Source organism: Psammomys obesus, unplaced genomic scaffold, assembly GCF_907164565.1.
Source record: "Psammomys obesus unplaced genomic scaffold, mPsaObe1.curated_primary_1811, whole genome shotgun sequence".
NCBI classification, from domain to species: Eukaryota; Metazoa; Chordata; class Mammalia; order Rodentia; family Muridae; genus Psammomys; species Psammomys obesus.
In genome coordinates, this window is record NW_026592118.1 from 10,646,225 (window position 1) to 10,668,225 (window position 22,001).

General features: G+C 43.4%; 1 protein-coding gene across 3 annotated transcripts in view; it reads right to left on the reverse strand.

Annotated features, from left to right (window-relative positions):
* Dpp6 (dipeptidyl peptidase like 6) overlaps positions 1-22,001 on the reverse strand; it is a 749,167-nt gene that overhangs the window by 291,043 nt on the left and 436,123 nt on the right. For all 3 annotated transcript variants that reach the window (XM_055612951.1, XM_055612949.1, XM_055612950.1), the window contains exon 2: positions 19,194-19,308. In XM_055612951.1, coding sequence (XP_055468926.1) covers positions 19,194-19,308 — 115 coding nt within the window. The remainder of the gene's footprint in view (positions 1-19,193; positions 19,309-22,001) is intronic.

Consider the following 22,001-nt stretch of genomic DNA (forward strand, 5'->3'; position numbering starts at 1 on the left):
ATGATGTGGGCTGATCTCAGCTAATTAGCTATGTGTGTACCCTATAAGGTGGCATTCATTTTTGTGGGTGTTTTTTTTTTCAGGGGTTCAGGGGACTGAACCTAAGACCTTATGCATGACAACCAAGTAATCTGCCCCAGTAATTGTATTTTGTATTTGGTGTCCAGATGTTAAGTTTGTGTCTCTTTGCCAATTTCTGGCTGTTGAGCTCTCTTGGAGCCATCATTGTGCTTGCGTTCTGCAGCTCCTTTTGCCTCTCTTAATTTACTATTTCCAAATGTGTACTGGGTTTGAACATAGGCCCCGACGTTTTTAGGATCTCAGCTCACAGATTTTTACGGCATCACCTTGAGATCCTCTCTTCTGGCTTCACTGATGTTACATATGAACAGAAATCACTGCAGAAGCCATGTGTCACTGTGTGGACCACACAGGCCTATTTATCAACTCTCTGCTTCCTGTTACACCAACAAGGGACCCTACTTTACCCGGACCATTTCTGAAATGCATTAGAATTTCTGGATACTAAGTTGGGTTAGTATCAGACTGAACAGAAGTCTTGAAAATTGCAAAGAGAACCAAAGGTGTTCTTATCATGAGGTATGATCAATGACCACATATGGAAGAAGCAAGGTTCCCAAACATAGCATATTAAAACAAGCCAAACCTTCCCTCTCATGGCTTTCTGTCCATCACCAAAGTAGCCACAGAAAAAGGCTTTAAATGAAATAATAAGCTTTAAAAATCTGTTATTTATTTAACTTAAAAAGTGTTTAAGCGGATATACAAAAGATGTGTATAGCGGCAGTTTGTGGTAGAAGCAGTGTGTATGTTCCATTTGGGAAGAAAGCTTGACTTTGCCCATAAGCAGCACTACCTTTTGTAGTTGCTCTCTGCTGTGTCTCTGGGCCCTAGTGTGGGTACTTTATAATCTACTGGTTTATAGTTTGATTCATTCCCTATGACCTTTGAGGTGATGATGGACATGATCAACTGAACTATGTGTCCATGAGCCGTGGTGAGCCCAACTGCAGGGAGATCATGGAGGAATAGGAACCAAAGTGAAACAAGCAAGCAGAACACAACAGTAACAGTGCAAGAGCCTTGAGACTGCCCGGTCATTCCCATGGTCAGCAGGAATAAGATTAAAGGAGGGATTCTGGGAAGGCTTTCCTAAGGGGGGTGGGGGTGGGAAACAGTTTAGCCCAGATACCAGGCAGTAAAAGAACATCCATGCTGGGAAAGGTTACCAGGCAAGCACTGGCAGTGGGTTTGGTAAATATGAGGACACAGTTTCTTGACAAAGCAGACAGCATATTCAGGAAACAGCTCAAGATGAAAGTAGATAAATTCTCTCATTATGCTGAGCAATTCTGTTAGTTGATGTTCCCTTGTGGGTGTCCTTCTCAAATCTGGTGCAAGAGTCCATTGTCTCTACAGTCCAAGAATTAGTGAATCTTCCCATCAGAAATTACAACTATTACCTCATTCAGCATCACCCTTCCCTTGTCCTTCACGTCCCAGCTTCTAAAGCCCTACTAGGCCCTCAGTCAGCCTGTATGGCTTTTGATGATTTCTACCTTTGAACACATCTGCTTGATTCCTTCCTTTGTTGTTTTTCAGTGTACCTGATGGCCTTTCACACAGCTACTAAGGTCTTCCATGTAAATCAAGTAATCAATTTTAATTCCTAAAACTTCTGATTCGCGTTTCCAAGATCAGTGGCTCTTCTGTCTCAATTCCAGGCTTCTTCAGGCACATTGATAGTTCTCTTTTAAAAAGGAAACCTAAAATATGGTTTCCCATTTTTTTTTTTTGTTATTTGAATTTCTTGGGCTTTCCTTGTGTTAAGCTGGTGTTCCACTCCACGGGGGCCCAGCACCCGTCACACAGGAGTCCTGGGTCATGAGAGACCGCTGGCTGTGTGGCCTTAGGAATGATGCTTATGGTTTGGACAGTGTTTGGATCATGGGTCCTGAGTAGCTCTCATGCGATATGATTCCAGTTCCTCTTACAGGAGACCCAGATTTAGGACAGGGTGTGCCCCAACCTCCATCTCCTATTCATTAATATTCTCTCAGGTTCAGTGGGTTTCTGCCTGGTCCTTCCTCCAAGGATACTGTTCCAGGTATGTGCAGAACTCATGTCGCTGCTTCTGAGAGCAGATATGTGTGCTTCTCTATAACTTCCCATGCCTTTGGCCAAGATGGGGAAGCCTACAATCCTAGCTTCCCTCTTAAGTTGGCAGTCAGTTCAAGCAGGGGACAAGAGAAGTAGGTAAAAGCCTTGACACTTAGGATTTCTCCCTAAGGGAATTCAGGACTCACTTAAATGAAACTTACTCTCAGCCCTTCAGCTTGAGCCTAGACAAATACATGGTTCTTCCGATCAACCCGCCATTCTGGTTAACAGGTCTCCCGTGGTCTGCACTGATACAGACATGAGCATCAGTATTAACGTGAGTTTCTCAGCCCCACCCCTTTTCCTAAGATCTTCGTTGGACACTAATATTGTTAAACAGAATAAGGCTTGGGAACATCTCTAGCAGGGATTCTAAAACTTGAAATAAATCCCACCCCTAGGACATGCTAAGCCATGGTACCTGCAGAATGAACTCTATTATATCTCGTCCCCTCCTAGACATTTTGGGTGGGGACAGTCTTCTCCAGAGTCTGCCTGTGATGTTTGGTTCTTGTGGCCAGTGGAGGTCACCACCGTATAGTCTTCAGGGTACAATGGCACAGTGCCTCTTAATAATCTCCATAGAACAGGGCAGAATGGTCATTGCAGAGAAGGAAACTGGAGCCACTGAGAGGTCACGTGACCTCTCTAAAGATGTGCAGCAGGTAGATAGAACAGCCCAAACACTCAGTTTCTAGCATCGAAAGCAGATATGGGCTGGAGAAGGTAGCTCCCTAGAGCTGGCGGGACTCACATGCTGAGGCTCAGCCAAAGGCTTCTGTTAGGTAGAAGACTGGCCTTACAAATACTTCAGAAGAATACAAGAACAGATATGGGGGCTTATATTTACAACACCAGCTCGGCCAGGAAGACTGTAAGTTCAGAGCTGGCCTTAGATTCATACAAAACTTGCCTCAAAAATCAAAAGAAAGAGGAAGAAAAGTGAAGGAAGAAAAGAAAGAGAGGGGAAGAGGAGGGAGGAAAATAAGGAGAGAGAAATGGAGAGGAGGAAGAAGACAGCAACAAGGAAGCTTACCACTTTTTAAATTTAACTTTATTTATATATTTATTTATTACAATGTATTCACTTTGTATCCTTGCTGCAGCCCCTTCCCTTGTCTCCTCCCAGTCTCACCCACTCTCCCTCTTCTCCACCTATGCCCTTTCCCTAGTCCCCTGATAGGGGAGGACCTGCTCCCCTTCTATCCAACCCTAGCTTATCAGGTCTCATCAAGGCTGGCTGCATCATCTTCCTCTGTGGCCTGGCAAGGCTGCATCCCCCAGGGGAAGGTAATAGCCTCTGTACCCCTTAGTAGCAAACCCACTTGGACACTGAACAGCCACTGAGCAGGGGGTGTAAGTCCTCTCTATGCATGGTCCTTAGTTGGAATATCGGTCTCTGCAGGAGCCCCTGGGCCCAGGTTTTTTGGCTCTGTTGTTCTCCTCGTGGAGTTCCTGTCTCCTGCAGGTCTTTCTATCACTCTGTTCTTCCATAAGGATTCCAGTATTCTGCCCAAAGTTTGGCCACGAATCTCAGTATCTCCTTCAATACCCTGGTGGGGATTTCAGAGGTCCTTCATGGAAGGCTCCTGTCCTGTTTCTTGTCTTCTCCTACTTCCAATGTCTAAGATCAAAAACTTAAGGCATGATGCATGCTAGAGAGGATGTGGAGAAAGGGGAACCCTCCTCTGTTGCTGATGGGAATGTAATCTTGTACAACCACTTTGGAAATCAATCTGGCACTTTCTCAGAAAATTAGAAATAGTGCTACCTCAAGATCCAGCTATAGCACTCCTAGGCATATACCCAAAAGATGCCCCATCATTCAATAAGGACATTTGCTCAACTATGCTCATAGCAGCTTTATTTGTAATAGCCAGAATCTGGAAACAACCTAGATGGTCCTCAATGGAGGAATGGATACAGAAATTGTGGTACATTTCCACAATGGAATACTACTCAGCAAAAAACAAGGGAATCATGAAATTTGCAAACAAATGGTGGGGATTAGAGAAGATCATCCTGAGTGAGGTAACCCAGAAGCAGAAAGACACATACGATATATAATCACTTATAAGTGGATATTAGCCATATAATATAGGATAAACATACTAAAATCTATAGTTGTAAAGAAGCTAAACAACAAGGAGGACCCTAGGGATGATGCTCAATCCTCACACAGAAGGGCAAAAAGGAAGCTTCGCATTTACACTCAGGTGTTCTGATGATCTCACTCAATAAGCTGGCACAGCCGGTTCCAAGGAGGACTGGCGTAACACACATGACTTGTCACATGACTTGTGGCAAAGGGTACCCATTTGCCTCTGCAGTGCATGTGTGTCTGCCTGAGCATCTTGTACCAGAGTCTACCATGAGCTGGAAGCAGCACTTCCTCTTAGTCTTCCACTCAGAGTACAAAGAGCACCCAGTGACACCTACCTCAGGCAAGGCTCGGCCTCCCTTGGCAGATCCTTAGCACAAAGAATGTTTACAGTACGCAATGAGACCTCAGGGAGAGCTCAGAAATATGCAAGACGAACCTAAGGTTTCCAACCCTGTTCCCAACTAGCATCCAGCCAGTGTGGACTGGAGCATCGGATGCCGGCTCTGCTCAGAACCAAGAAGGTAGCATCTCATACCTACACTGAGCCCTTCAGACAGAAAGGTAGCAACTGCAAACCGGGGATACCCTCTCCTGTTACATAGTGAGACTGACCCCAAAACACAGCAACATGTATTTTTCTGTAGAACTGTTCTGGAATGTACCAACCCTAACTATGAAACTAAGTAAGTAAATATGGTTGGGTGGAGAATGACATTGAACCACCTCACATAAGTGCAGCAGCTATAGGAAAACCCACTCTCGACCCCTCTGTAGGATGTTGCTTTTTTACTAGGTCATAATGGCCAAACCATCATCTCTTCTTCTAAGGGCTAGCATTGACCCTGTCACTATCTTCAAGCGTTTATTCTATATGAGCTTGGCTGTTTCCCCTTTTCTCTTTAAAAGAGGGGCAGTGACTTCATATTTTCAGGAACCTCACACATTGTAGATGCCCAATCGACTTCTTTGGCATAGAAAGCTTTGTTTTTTCAATCCGCCCCACTGCTTTTGCTTATTTTGTTTCAGTAAGTCTCAGTGTTGTTACAGTATATTGTATATGACTATGTTCACAGTTTATAAAATTGCCACAAGTGGTAATGTACCCTAAAAGTTTTTTTTCCTATAAGTTCACATCTTCAAAGCCACCTATTAAAACTAGTGGTATAATAGCAGAGATACTGTACTTTGTAATTGAAACAGTGGCAACTAAGCCTTTAGTTTCATTATACATGTCCATAATACAAGAGATTCTCATTTACTGCTTATAAACCTTCTGAATTCAATATATCAAAAGTATCCAAGCTCTCTTTTGGCCCTTCTCTATGTATTTCTCAATGTATTTAAAGAAAATAAAAACTTTAAAATATAGTTATTGACTTTTTCCCTTTATTTCTACAAAGTCTCATAACTTCATCTTGTTATACACACACATATACGTTTGTATATATTCATTATTTTCCCTTTATTGAAAGTCATATTAATTAGAATAAATTATTTTATTTAATGGTAAAATAAAATAAAATCTGCATGTCAGTTCCCTCAGCCATGGCTCTGCTAAATGGGTTCAGTCTTGGGGGTTGTGAAATCCCAATCTCTAAGTTCAAAACCCTTTTTCTGCCTTTAAAAGAAACTTAAACATGGGAAAGGATGCCTTTTGATGATTTTATCCATACTGCAGTGCACAACCATGCTCTCTCTCTCTCTCTCTCTCTCTCTCTCTTTCTCTCTCTCTCTCTCTTCTGTGTGTGTGTGTGTGTGTGTGTGTGTGTGTGTGCAGGTATGCCAGGTATGCCCATGCATGCAGAGGCCAGAAGCTGCTGCCAGATGTCTCTCTTTTTTAAAAATATAATCTATTTTTATTTTATGTTTATTGGTGTTTTGTCTGCATGTATGTCTGTATGAGGGTTTCTTTATTGTTCTTTATTTTATTTTTGAGGCAGGGTCTCTCTTACAGAGCCTGAGTCTTGTCATTTGAGGTAGACTGTGTGACTAGTGAGCTCCAGAATCCTTCTGTTTATTCCCTGCCTGCCTAGCACTGGGGGTGCTGGGGGTTCAAATTTAGGTCCTCACGCTTGTGAAGCAAGCCCTTCAACTATAGAGAACCATCAGCCCCCCCCCCCCCATTTCTTCTTCACAATGGTTAATAACCCAAATATAATGATGATGTGCTTACTAGCTATGCTTGTATCTTTTTGGAAGGAAAGTCTCATCTTTTTCAGATTTAAAAAAATGCAAAATTAAGAAATTCACTGTTCAGAAGCAAGAAGCAGCTCTGATGTCAGAAAGATCAAGAGGCCAGAGTATTCTTCCACACAGAAGGCTCCGGGAAGAGCGTTTGTATGATCCTGCATCCTCTCAGCCATCTCCACAGGCCCAGGCAGAGATGTCATGTCTACAAAAGCCCTGCAGGGAAGAATCCTGTGCAGAGGGATGCAGCTTCAGGACATACATATAAGACCCGCAGCTCCTTAAGAACTGACTTTGTGAAGAATCTTTGCAAACTGGGACTCAAAGGAACAGAGAGTCTGAAATGAAAGACAGCTGCTGAGTCCCTAACACACAAGCAGAATCAGGCTGATGGACCGTTCAGCCACACCTGCACGCTACCTTCCACAGTAGAGGAGAAGAGCAGTGGGCAGCCAGGAAAAGGGCAGCACCTCGCTTTTGAGAACATTTCTCCAACCAGACTGAGAAAAAGCTGGGACTGATGGCTCTGCACCCCCCTCTCCTCCCTCTCTGTCCTGTCTTTCTCCCCTCTGTCTCTGTCTCTCTCTCTCTCTCTGTATACACGTGTGGTATACTTATAAGTGTGTGTGACTTACAAATTGTGTGCATACATTTGGAAACTGGAGGGCAACCTTGGATATTGTCCTTAAGAACATCATCATTTTTCCTTGAAATAGGTGCTCTCTGAGCTGGAGAGAGGGCTCAGCAGTTAAGATTCTTGCTAGGAATCTGAGTTTGGTTCCCAGCACCCAAGTTGCATGGCTCACAAACACCTGTAAGTCTCCCTTCAGGGAACTTGATTCCCTCTTCAGGCTTCTGTGGTGGGCACATGTACATATGAGCATTTACCCATACACATAATTATTTTCATCTTCAAAATAAAATGAAAGGCAATATTTAAAAATAGAAATAGAGACTCTCATTGGCCTGAGCTCATGGATTAGGCCAGGCTGTCTGACCAGCAAGCTCCTTCTGTCTTCTCCCCAGTTCTGGGATTACAAGTGCATGCCACCCCACCTTTCCATGTGGGATCTGGGGCCCAAACTCAAGTCCTCCCAGGATGACTCTCCTTTATAATTAGGGCGGGTATCAGTCTTTGAAGGTGAGAAGATAGACTGTGTTAGTCCCTAAGGCCACCAAAGACACCCAGGTGCAATTGTTTTTATGGCCCTATGTCCCAGCCACAGTTTATTGGTTGGGACCCTAAACATTGAGGTAACTGTATTTGGAGACAGAGGCAGAAGAAGAGCCTTCCTTTTCTCTGTGCACCCCAACAAACACATACACACATACACACAAAGAGAGTGCCAGACCCCTGTTCCCTCACCTTGATCTTGAATTTTCACCTTTCAGTACTAGCAGAAAAATAAAATCCTATCACCCATTGTCCATGAGCGGATGCATTTTGTTACAGTAGCCTGACCCAACCAACAAAACAATAGCTACTGCCAAATTTCGGTTGACCAGTATACAAAAGCACAACATTTAAAGGTAGATGCTGGTGACGCACTCTGCCTAGCTTGCTTTTACACTCAGCAGTCCACCGTGCAAACACTCTTCCTATTTACTCTTCTGGTTCTGTAGAAAGAACACAACAGGACTACAGAGAAAGCAGTTTCCTTAAGGATTCAGGGTCCAAGCAACAAGAAGCTAGTTGTAGCTCTTGGTGTATCTGAGGAAATCAGATTACATTAGACTTGAGAGCTTGATGGCAAGTTGTTTAGTGACACCGGTAGCTTTCCTCTCCATTGCCACAGCCACACATCCAGGGTCTTCCAGGGAAATGGGAGAGTACAAAATTCATTTGGAATGTTATTAATATTTTCTATTTAACAAGCAATCTTGTTACCACTTCACTGGAGGCTTTGTTCAAGGGGCAGAAGAGATTTAAAATATTTTCCATAGCTGAGAGAAAGCCTGGGCGGTAGGGCACGGGTGGTAGAGAATGTGCCCGTGGCAGAGCAGGCTTCGGACAGGAGCATTCCTCAGGAGGCAAGGGATACATTAAAGCTGGGTGGACATAGAACGGATATAAAAGCATGTTCACATATTGTTATGAAATAAAGGGGTTAAGGACGTTCATTAATGGTGTTGAGTAAAGAAAAATAAGGTGATGTGAATGAGGTAACTGATTTTCAAGGATGGCAGTCCATGAACATTGGGAAGAAAACATAATATGAAGAGTGGCATGAGTCAGCATTAAAACCAGAAACAGAAAAAAATGGTAAATCTGGGAGCTGAATTTAATGATAGGATAAATGGATTATCATCATATATCATGTGATATATGTTAATTCATTTACTTTTCTATTGATTGCTTTTTAATTTATATACTGTTAGCAACAGTATATAAAGTGTTACTAAAGTCACGTGATAGTTACTCTTGATTGTTAAACTGATTGAATTTAGAATCACCATCATCATCAATAAGCCTCTGGGAATGTCTAGCTTATGTTAGTCTTATTCTAAATATGGGTGGCATTATCAGGTCCTGGACTAAGTAAAAAGGAGAATGTGACCTGAGCACCAGCATTCATCTCTCTCTTCTTCCTGACTAGCTGCCTCATGCTTCTGCCCCATACCTTCCCAAGAACCTCTTTCCCAAGTTGCTTTCCTCATGTATTTTGCAACAGCAACGAAAAGTAAATACTACAGTTACATTGTGGCCATAGCTTATATTCTCATCTGAATGATCCTTAGCCAATGTGTATCTAAATGGTCCATCAACATCAAGTTGGCCACCTGACCCTTCCCAAGGATAAAGCATACAGCAGCATGAGCCAGGTATGCAGCGCTCCCAATAGAGAAGGGTAGCAAGGGTAGACCCACTAGCTCCAGGTCCCTGTGCCATGCAATGCACTCCTTACAGAGTTCAGAGTAAGAGGAGCCTTAGCCTTAGAAAGCGTCACCTAGTCTATGGAAACTATATTTTAAATCTGAATTTTGCTGGCTCCTTTGATTGATCTCTAATTGCCATGCCTGTTAATTTAATTCAGATAGTACATGAATCTGATGTCTGCTGAGTACATACCAGTAAGGTAGAAACCAAATGAAAAGTCAGCACTGGAGACGGGCTTGTCTTTTCCTCTCAAATTTGAAAAAAAGAAAGAAAGAAAGAAAGAATAAGAAAAGAAAAAGAATTCACAGTAAGCTGACTGCATTTCTATTCTTTTTCTCAACTACAAAGATGAGCAAGAACCAAACTTCCCAGCCAAAATGAGTGCTCTGGAGGCCAAGGAAGGAACCCAGGGCTTTACTTCTGTGGCAGTGAGTAGGAAGAACAGAAGGGGAGACATGGGCTGTTGAGTTCATTTCTCACCCTGATTGTATAACTCTCTCTAGATATGCCTTCTCCTGAGCCTGCAGGGTAGGCTCTATGTTTCCTTGAAACAGGCTTTCTACTGTGAGCATACCAAAGCACCATAGCCTAGCACTGCTGGTGGTAGTGGTGGCAGAACACTCTTTTCTCACAGTTCTAGGGGCAGAGGCTGCTTCACTGGACTACATCCAGCCAACAGGTTTACATCCTTGGAGCTCTTATGAAACATCTGCTCTGGTCTTCAGCTTCCTGAAGACCAAAAACATGTCTGCCCTTGCCTCGTGGGGACACGGATATCTCCTCTTCTATCTCTGTCAGCTCTGTTTGTCCATGTGCTTAGAATACGTAGGATAACCCAGAATAACCTCATCTCAAGATGCCTCAAATAACCACAAAGACCCTCCCCTCTTTGCCATAGAATATCCCCATGTTCCAGGGGTTTGACTGTGAAGACCTTTGTGAAGACTGTCTAGCCCACAACATGCACCCGTTCAGGTCTCCCACTTGCAACTAGCCAGGACTTTGGGAGTCCCTCTGCATGTATAGTAATAATTCATCTGCTGAACTCAGAAGGATGTGAAGAGTCTAGACAAGTGGTCTGCAGAGATGGCTTAGGGACCAAGAGCACTTGCTATTCTTACAGCAGATCTGAGTTTGATTCCCAATGTCTACAAGGTGGCTCGCCATCACCTATAACTCCAGCTCCAGGGCATCTGGTGCCCTTTCAGGTTTCTGTATGCATTGCATGTACATGGTGTATATACATACACTCAAGCACACACACAAACACACACAAACACAAAATGCAGTGGCCACACTTTTAATCCCAGCACTCTGGGAGGCAGAGGCAGGTAGATCACTGTGGGTTCTAGGCCAGCCTGGTCTACAAAGTAAGTCCAGGGCAGCCAAGGCTACACAGAGAAAACCTGTTTCCAAAAAACAAAACAAACAAACAAAAAACCCAAATAAAAAAAAGAACCCAAGAAAGAAACAAGAACAGATAAGTCTAAATTCTACATATGATGACTTAACAAACCTGGTGATTTTACCACAGGGTTCCTTCAGAGAGGCCCAGCACTCATGGGATATAGACCCATGATCTGAGGAAGTTCAAGAGCACCCTTGATTCTTGCAGAAGCCACAGCTGCTAGGTTCAGGGAGATTTAAGGCAATGGTTCCGCTTGTAAAGAAGGCAGTACCCATTTCAGCCTGGCGCTTCCTCTGGCCTCTGACCTGCCTGGTTCACTGTGGTCCACCTCTCTGAAGTTCTCTGATTTCATTACATAAAGATCTCTGTGTCTCTGACTCTAAGCTGGTTCTGACCTAGACTTCTAAACACTTGCCTTGATGACTGCCCTGACAGACTGCTCACTAAACCATCACCCAGTACATCAGCCGGGGCCGTGGACATGTCATCCTGCGTGTGCAGCACATTATTCCAATATGCTGTCTTGGTGACAGGCTCCAGAGAAAACGAGGAGCTCCCCAGTAAGATTTACTCCTTCTTATAGGTTATGTGTCTTTAAAATTGGAACGTAATGGAGCAAGGCTTGAAAAGCCTCCTTTACAAATAAATGCACTGTTGTGTTTCCCTTGGCTCGTGGCCTTAATGTACGTATGAATAATAAGTGTGCGTTCTCATCTTTAAGGAAAATGGGCCTTTAGTGCAAGGGTTCCATAAATAAACAAGATGCACCAGACAATCCTTCTAGAATTAATGAGGGGAAGTCAAAGTACAGACACAAAGATGCTCCCAAGGACCCACTCTCAGTCCTTACAGTGAGTTGCAGACTCACTGTAAGGTTAGTGGCTGCATAAGCCAACCCTTCCACCAGAACTCCTTCGTGTCTGCTTCAACCGCAAGAGTCATTTATTTGAATGTACTGTTCAGGTTCAAGGTTCGTAGACCACAGTCTTTGGGTAGTTCAAATCTAGGGATCTCCCATGTGTGGTATTCAAGGAGGGCTACCTCAGAAGCCCCTGCCTCTTTTCTTCTCAGTCCTCAGACCCAGATTTCCAGCAGCCACCACAGCCACAGCTTGTAGAAGACACAGACTCATCAAACGACCTGCCTCCTATCTAGCCCCAGGGACATTTCTTCAGTGATGAAGAGGTGAGTGCCCCTCCTCAGCTCCTGTCACATGTGAGGCTGCTGTAGCCCTTCAGCCAATGATCTAAGGAAGAGAGCAGAGATGGGCAGAGACAAGCTGGCTGTGGCTGAGCAGAGATACCAAATTAGACAAAGACTTGCCGTGTGGAGCAATACAGACACCTTCATATCAGACAAGATTAGTGCCCATTCTCGTACTGCCCCCAGACTTCTCACTACATATTTTTGTTCATGGATCTCCATGATGGCAGAGCGCTGGTGAACAGGCTGATCCAAGGCTTTCCCTGAAGCCCTGATACATGGATCGAACACAGCAGTTCCTTCTGTAAAACCAGGAATATGCTTGGTGAAGCAAGTAATGGCCTGGGACTGGGGCCTTGGCAGAGCTGTCTCATTAGATTCTGGGAAATCAATTCTTCCTCTATAAAGAGCTGTGGTTATCAGTGCCAAGGCCACTGAGTGTTCAGTCTTCACTGTACTTGGGATGCCCTGTGTTCCCTTTGTGCAACATTGCTTGATTAGCCTCATGCTGACTTTGTCCCGTGGTATATTTTTCTGCTGACTCTATCCCATTTTTCCTATGAAATCTCTATATAAGGTGCTGTACTTCTTAATAAACTTGTTTGGCATAAAGCATAGCTCAGGAAGTGCAAGACTTCCTGACTCCAAACTCTACTATCCTTTTTATTTATTTTTGATCCCCTGGTCCTTCACATCAGTGACCTGTTACTGAAGAATTATCTATGAGTCCAGGTTAGCAGATGGTCCACAGACATTCAGAAATACCCAGGGTGTGTTCATGTCTATCCTTCCCTTTCCTCCCCAGGGATAGGATGACATAAAGCATTTGTCAGATTCTAGATGTGGTTATGATGGGGACCTTTGTGTAGACAGTGGAGAATATGATTCCAAACTCAGAAGTCATGCCTGGTATCCATGTCTCTCCCTCCGTTACCATGGGATCCCTTCATCAGTCTTTACGTATGCTGGCCACTCACTGGGGCTCTCCTTGTTTTCCAAGCCAGGCTATCTCTGCGCAACATGCATGCTAGATGGTTCAGGGTGATGTCCTGGGTTTTGTTCTATTTCCAAAGGGTCCGTGTTTTCTCAGTGGTAAAGATGAATAAGAACACAATTTCTCAGCCAAGACAGTTTGTCGCAGGCATTGCATTTTCATAGAGTGTAATGTGGTAACATTCCAACATAAGCAATCTGTACACTTTGTTAATACTACCAAATACTAGTTCATCTTTACTTCTGAAAATTTGGGCACAGTCTGGCCTTGAAGCCAGTCTTCAGCGTGATCCTCAAAGTCAGTGGTTTTCTCATTATACTTCTATGGAGTGTGCCTAATGCTTTTCGCTGCCAAGCTCTTGTCAGAAGTTCACGCAAGGCAAAGTCTGCGACATTCTAATGCAACTAAAACTCTACCAGGACCTTTTATAGTGCAGATCATTGCAGTCAGTCTCATCAGAATGCAGAAATTGCAGCTTCCCTGACTAACACACACCAGGCATGTGTGACCCGTTATAAATGAACAGTTACTGTAGTTAGTATCAGAAAACTAAAGAGGTAACTTTGAGTTTATTATTCAGAAGAGACATTTGGAAAAGAACATGGCCTAGCAAGGGAGAGATATGTGACAGCCAGAAAGGCATGTTCCCTTCAAGGCCCTTCAGAGGCACATGGATAGTGAGTAATTGATGGTTCTCAGCCTGCACCACAGAGCAAGGTACCTTGCCTGTCAGGATCACTGAGTGAACCTTGCAGAACCCCTCGGCCCCATAGCACACCCTCACGCCATATTCTGCTTGCCAAGTTGGAGCTGGGTTGTGAGCATTAGGAAACGGTCACAGACAGACCAAAGCAAATGAGTCCATAACCGAGTGTGGGGCGAACATGTTCTAGACTTGGAGTTTCCAGAATACCAGGCCAGAATCCATGAGAGCTTGGAAAACATTCACTTTACAAGTTTTCTCTAACTCTATCAAAATGAAGGCAACACTGAGGGCAGGGCAGGAGTAATGCCATGGGTCTGTGCCATGACTGTGTACATTTGTCCCCAAGTTGTGGCCACTCTTACGAGGACTCTGCACTGTAGCTTTCTTCCCTCCTATGTACCCCGGGCTCAGACTCATAGGACTCAGCTCCACCATTATCTCTGCTTTTATTTTTGCTTACTGATAACGATGCTTGGGATATCTTGCCTCCTTGCTTTTAGCTCAAAGAAGAGCACACATAATGGCATTTTTTTTTTCACATTTGCTCGGTGCTTAGCACAGCGGTTGCACCTCTTAATGGGACTGTTAATGTTGGAAGGAGGGGAGCTTAGCTTTTTGGACTCTTGTAAAGATCTTCTGCATCTGAGGGGATCTAGGGACACTCCAGGGCAGAACTGCTATGGAAACCTCTTCAACACTGGGAGAAGTATATGACATTCCACACAGAAAGAGCCATACTGTATTTCTTTTTCTTTTTCTTATAACCATCTATCATTTTTAGCTGACACAAGTATACTTGACACAAAATTTGAGGAGACAAGGGAAGATCCTCTTGCTCCTAGGGCCTGCTTTCAGCAAGCTTCAGCAGCACACAATAATTGGCCCTGTTGATTTTATTTTTATTTTTAATATGAGTTACATTTTATTAACTATGTATCCCAGCTGTATCCTGTTCCTTCATTCCCTCCCAATTCCACCCTCCCTCCCTTATCTCCCTGCCCCTTTCCAAGTCCACTGATTGGGAAGGACTGCCCCTTTCATCTGACCCTGTTTTATCGGGTATCTTCAGGACTGGCTGCAAAGTCCTCCTCTGTGGCCTAGCAGGACTGTTTCTCCCTTGGGGGGTGGGAGGTCAAAGAGCCTGCCATTGAGTTAATGTCAGAAATAGTCCCTGTTCCCCTTACTAGGGGAACCCACTTGGATACTGATCTACCACCGGCTACCTCTGAGCAGAGGTTCTAGGTTATATCCATACATGGTCCTTGGTTGGAGAAACAGACTCATATAGGACCCCTGTGCCCAGATATATTTGGTGCTTGTGGAGCTCCTATCCTCTCCACATCATACTAACTCCCCTGAATGGCAGAGAAACACTTAAAGAGATGCTCAACATCCTTAGCCATCAGAGACAAAATGACCCTGAGATTTTACCTTACACCCATCAAAATGGCTAAAATAAAAAACTCAAATGACAACTCATGCTGGAGAGGTTGTGGAGAAAGGGGAACTCTCCTCCATTGCTGGTGGGAGTATAAACTGGTACAACCATTTTGGAAATCAATCTGATGCTTTCTCAGACAATTAGGAATAGTGCTTCCTCAAGTCCCAGCTATACCACTCCTAGGCATATATCCAAAAGAGGCTCAAGTACACAACAAGGACATTTGCTCAGCCATGTTTGTAGCAGCTTTATTTGTAATAGTCAGAACCTGGAAACAACCCAGATGTCCATCAGTGGAGGAATGGATACAGAAATTGTGGTACATTTGTACAATGGAATACTACTCAGCAATAAAAAACAAGAAAATCATGAAATTTGTAGGCAAATGGTGGGATCTAGAAAAGATCATTCTAAGTGAGGTATCCAAGAAGGAGAAAGACACACAGGGAATACTCACTTATATAGACCTATAAGATAGAATAAACATAATGAAATCTGTACACCTAAAGAAGATAAACAAGAAAGAAGACCCAGGGTAATATGATCAATCCTCACTTAGGAAGACAAATGGGATGGGTATTGGATGTAGGAGAAAACAAGAAACAGGACAGGAGCCTACCACAGAGGGCCTCTGAAAGACTCTACCTAGCAGTGTATCAAAGCAGATGCTGAGACTCATAACCAAACCTTTGGCAGAGGGCAGGCCCTGGTGGTTTGAATGAGAATGTCCTCCATAGGCCAATGTATTTGAACACATGGTCCCTGTTTGATGGCTGTGTTTGGAAAGGCCTAGGAGGTGTGGCCTTGTTGGAAGAGGTATTTCAATATGAGTGGGCTTTGAGATTGTAAAGATTCTTGTCATTTCTATTTTGCTCTCTCTGCTTTGTGCTGTTGTTAAAGATATGTGCTTCTCAGCATCCTTCTCTAGCCACTGCCTCTGTCCTGATGTTATGGGCACTAACCCTTTGGAACCATAAGCCAAACTAATCCATTTTTCTCTAAGTTGCCTTGGTCATGGTGCTTTATCACAGCAACAGAAAAGTAACTAGATTTGCCACTATAACGTCGATTTTGAATTTTTATGGCAATGCGAGGAAACCAAAGCAATATTAAAAGCAAACATTTAGAAGACATAGACCTCATAATTTTAAAACAGCATAAAGCTACGGTTGTTAATGTACTGTACTATGGGCACATCTGCAGACATGCAGACCAGTGGATTCAGACAGAGAGTTCTGAACTAAGCCTGCACAGCTGTAAATGGGCTATGACTATACAGTGGGGATAGAAAATTCAAGAAACGATGCTGACGCAACTGCATGCTCACACACCAGAGAACGAAGTCCGTTCCCTACCTTACACCTCTACACAGTGTGGATCAAGGGTCTAAATACAAAGACTAAAACTCTTAAAATCCTCAGAACAACAGGCATAAGCCTTGGTGACCTTACACTAAAAACACTTCCTTAGCTATGACTCCTAATGTATGAATAAGCAAAGAGAAATTAGATTTTTTTCAAACTTAAAGCCTTTTTGTGTATTAGCAGATACTATCAAAGGGCATGGATCTTTGAATAAGTGGTTAGGAGTCTGTACTGCCCTCCCAGAGGCCTGGACTCTGGTTCCCAGAACCTCTTCTGGCCCCTGAAGGCACTTACACACAAAAGCCCAAACCTATACACAGACACACAAACACTCCAAGTAATAAAGTTACATTTAGAAAACAGATATCATCAAGACAGTGAGGGCCTGTGAGCTAGCGTGGCGGGGAAAGGCACCTCTCCCCAAGCCTGATGACCTGCACTCAATCACTGGGACACAGAAGGACAAACCAGATCTCCCACACATTGACCTCTGGCCTCTGCTCACACTTGGTGGCACTCATGTACTTTGGCTGTTTACATGATCTATGGGTTTGCATGTTATTCTGCAAATACAGGTTTATCTCACTGACTTTTATATGCTGACCAATATTCCTGAGTAGCATAAAGCCCACTTGGTCATAGTAATATATTTTTTAAGATTTTATTATTTATTTAGGCATATGTGTCTCTGTGTGTATGGGCACAAGAATACAAATGCCCACAGAGGTCAGAAGAGGGTACCAGAGCCCTGGGAGCTGGCGTTGTGTGCTACCTGATGGGGGTACTGAGAGCTGAACTTGGATGCCCTGTGCTCTTTACAGCAGAGCCATCTGCCCAGGCTTCAGTAGCTCTTTATATGTTATAGTGTTCTGTTTGCTACTAGCTTTTTTTGCATCATCCTCACAAGGAACACTGGTCTGCAGTTCTTATTTTTCCCTGGTAGCATCTACCAACTGTTAATAAAGATATCAATTTTATTTCACTTACATCTTGGTTTAACCACTTGTCTGCACTTTGTACCTATCATTTTTTTTCTCTCGCATTGCAGTATCCACTCAGTATCCATTTACTTTTCCACCTTGAAGTTTAATACACGTGCAGTCAGCCAGTCAGCTTACTGAGGCCTGGAATGCTTCTGTTTTGACCCTGCAGTAAGCATCTAAAATGATGATGAGGGCAGAGTAACAGTGTGTACTGCTATCTTGGCCCCTGTGTGGTCTTGTGGTACCTTCCACGTGGTCATCTTACAAGCAAAGGCTTCCTCTTCTACCACTGCAGGAGGCCCACCTCACACCCCATTTTCTTCACAAATGTGGAGATAAATTTAAAAACAAACAATTAAATGAAAGACCTTTCTATCTCTGAGGCTCCCAATCTCTTCTGTTTCAACCACTGGGTTTCCTCATCCTGAGTGAGGTAGCCCAGACCCAGAAAGACATTCATGGTATATACTCACTCACAAGCAGATATTAGCCATGTAATACAGGATAACCATACTACAATCTACAGACCTAAAGAAGCTAAGTAACAAGGAGGACCCTAGGGAGGATGCTTAATTCTCATTCAGAAGGGCAAACAGGATTAGACACCAGAAGCAGTGGAAGAGAGGGAACAGGATGGGAGCCTTCCATAGATGTCCTCTAAAAGACTTCACCCCATAGGAGATCAAAGCAGATGTTGAGACTCACAGCCAAACTTTGGGCAGAGCATAGGGAGTTGTATGGAAGGACCTGGAGGGAAAAGGAGCTCCACAAGAAGACCAACAGAGCCAACAAATCTGGACCCAGGGGTTCTGCAGAGACTGAAGAGACTGCTGCACCAACCAAGGACCATACATGGAGAGGACCTAGACCCCCTGCTCAGATGTAGCTGATAGGCAGCTCAGTCTCCATGCCAGGACTAGGGACATAGACTCTGGTATATGCTCCTTGATCACTTCTACCTGGTGGGGTGGCCTTCCCAGGCCACAGAGAAAGAGGATGCAGGTAGTACTGAGGAGACTTGATAGTCTGTGGTCAGTTGGTAAGGGAAGAGGGTTTTCCCTTTATGAGGACTAAGGAAGGGTGGTGAGGGGGGGGAAGAAGGAGGGAGGATGGGACCAGGAGGAGAAAAGGGAGGGGACTATGGTTGGGATGTAAAGTGAATAAAAAAAATCTAAAAACTAAAACTAAAAATAAATAGATAAAATTTAAAAAGACCTTTCTGTCTCTGAGGCTCCCCATCTTTTCTGTCTCAGCCACTCACAGGCAGGTGAACTCAGAGGGCACTACTGTGGATTCTGGTGTGTGTTTTCTTGCCTGAGAGAATTTTGCCCCTGGCTCCATCAGTATTTAACTCCATAAGTGTTACCAAATGAGCAATTAGCCCTCTTGGTTCACAGGCATTGTGTGCTGCTTGAACATTTTCTTAATTCATCCTTGCTATAAACCCAGGAATACCATGGGATATATTAAATTATTTCTCATGCTACTACCTTTAATTTCAAGATAAATAAACAACAGTAACTTTAATCTATGCCATGCCTATCTAGTCAACCACTCTATAAAAATTTAAAGCATGTAAGGCAGAATTGTTTTTATTAAAAACAAACTAATTCCTTCTGCAAAGGTATAACGAAAACTGGTACCTGGTAAGAATAAACTGTACAGTCGACAGCTACTTAGAAAATACTCCATAGTAAAACTCCTTGCTCTAAAGTGTTAGTGACTGGATAGGAAGCATCCATACCTGGTGTTAGCAGTATGACTGAGGTGACGATCAGGGAGCAGATGACAAGGATGACGAGCAGTGCAATTGCGATTCCTTTCCAGTTTCTCTGTGGAGGGTTACTCCCCACCAGCTCCTAAAACAACCACAGGAAGAGAGAGAACTCAGTAAGCATGACAAAGCAGACAGGCCAAGCCAACAGCTGCCAATTTCATTCATTATGCCATATTTAGAAGACTACCCTCTTGTAAATACCCTCATGAACTAGATTGTCACAAAGGGAGGCCTCAAGACTCTCTTTGTCAAAGCTTCATGGAGTCTTCATGGGATCTCACTCAAGTGTGATGAACATTGCCAGCCTCCAGTCTTCTCCTCTCTCTTTCTTTATGTCCACACTTCTAACTGTGACTATTGGGCACCATGCTTGAATATGTAGCCATGTTCCATGTTTTAGCGCATGTTGTGTGTCAACTTCTATGTGTGCCATTTATAGTGATCCTGCTATTCCTTCCACTGTGAACAAGCTTCAGCATTCCTTGAGTCTCACTTTTCTGGGTCACTCACCTATCCTATTCTCTCAGCACCCTCCACGGAACAACATGTATGTTGTAGCAATGCTGAAGTATGGGGGGACTATCTGGACATATCATTAAAGAATGTGAACAGATGAACAAATCTAGGAACTCAACAGACGTGTGGAATAATAAACTAAACTTTTAGTTCCTTTAAGATTGGGGTTGTCAAGCATAGGCTCTAAGATCAACAGTCAATAAAAGGGACCTCATGAAACTGAAAAGTGTCTGTAAAGCAAAGGAAACTGCCATTTGAACAAAATCCTCAGTGTCCTTAGTTATCAGTGAAATGCAAATGAAAATGACCCTGAGATTTCACCTTACACTCATCAGAATGGCTAAGAACAAAAACTCAAGTGACAACACACGATGGAGAGGATGTGGAGAAAGGGGAACCCTCCTCCATTGCCGGTGGGAAATGTAAACTTGTGCAACCATTTTAGAAATCAATCTGATGCTTTCTCAGAAAATTAGGAATAATGCTACCTCAAGATCCAGTTATACCATTCTTAGGCATATATCCAAAAGATGCTCAAGTATACATCAAGGACATTTGCTCAACCATGTTCATAGCAGCTTTATTAGTAATGGCCAGAATCTGGAAACAACCCAGATGTCTCTCAATTGAGAAATGGATACAGAAATTGTAGTACATTTGTACAATGGAATACTACTCAGCAATTAAAAACAAGGAAATCATGAAATTTGCAGGCAAATGGTGGGAACTAGAAAAGACCACCCTGGGTGGAACTGGGGCAGTACTAATATCAAATAACAAGTGCTGCATGTAAAAATTAAATAGTAATAATTATCATCTGCATAGAAAAATCTATATAGAAACAATGATTTCAGTGTAGCTATACATGCTATAAATCTGAGAATATTGCCTTTTATAGTGTCCATCATTTCAACTCATGTTAAGCAAGCCAATATGAGGTAGGCTAGAGATTGTATCTAATATATGTACAATACATAAGTATATCTTCATCCACAACTGCATGTTCATCAAAAGGTACAAAATGGTTACAAACCAATGTAACAGACAATAGTTGATTATCCATGTGCCTTTCCTGGCCCTGAAATACACACAACATGATACCGAGTCATGGCTGTAACTTAAGAGAATGGCAGGAGACCAGCTATTGCTTTGCTATGTATCACCATCATTGCTAAATAAAGCAGTAATATCTCATGTACTACAATAAGCAAACTCAGAAGTGCATGAACAAAGAAAGGACATCACACTCCAACTTCCAACTGGGGAGCTTTGCAGGGAGGATGGGTGAGGTTACAACGTTCTGAGTCCAGCATTCACCAAGCTGCAGACAGCTATGAATGCTTCAGATACACACCTACAACATGCTTGCTTCACTTAGCTACAGGACAGCAACTATGATACCCAGCAGAGGTGAGAGGAGATGAACTCCAGGACACAAAGGCATCTCTGCAACAGAAGACTAAGCTGTTGGAAGCTGTGACACAGGAGGAAGCAGGTGGCAGGTGTACAGCAGGAGCTGAAGTGATGGCATGAGTAGAACTTGCTGGTCATGATGGGACAGTGGGTGGTTCCATGTTTTATTTTTTTGTTCCTGAAGGCAGAGGGGTCAACCAGATGGCCCTCTCACCAGGGAAGTAGGAAGTACATTCAGCCCTCTTGTTTATAATAATTCATCTTTCAACCCCCTCCATCAGGTACTTTTTAGAAGTATGCAGAGACTACAGGACTCTGGCCTCCCAAACAGAAAAAAGATCCATGATGAGGCAACTAATAGTTTTAAATATTTGTAGAGGATATTCATATGTCAGTAGCTCTCTGGACTGCCAATGAGATAGCTCATCTTGCTGCAGTGTCAATCCTGACATAATCCAGGAAACAACCCCTTCCACCAAGGTTCTCACCTTTCCAGAACTTTGGCTTTGTGTTTCATAGATACTTCTGCCTGGCTTTTCTAGCTGTGAATGTGAGTAGTTATGAAGTACAAGTGAAGGCTGGATTCAAGGGAACAACTCTAAGATACTTCAAAGTGAACAGGCAATTCAGGCAGACTGGTGTGTGTGTGTGTGTGTGTGTGTGTGTGTGTGTGTGTGTGTGTATACTCTCTGTAAAACCTCTGTTGTTCAATCAGACCTTCTTTAGGCTAACTAGCCCAACTTTGGATGACTGGCAATTCAGTTCAGGGAAAGAAGAGTGGCAGGTACTTTCCAGGACTATCAGGCAGTGCTCTCAAGGCCCCTTCTCCCCTGACCTCTCTCTACT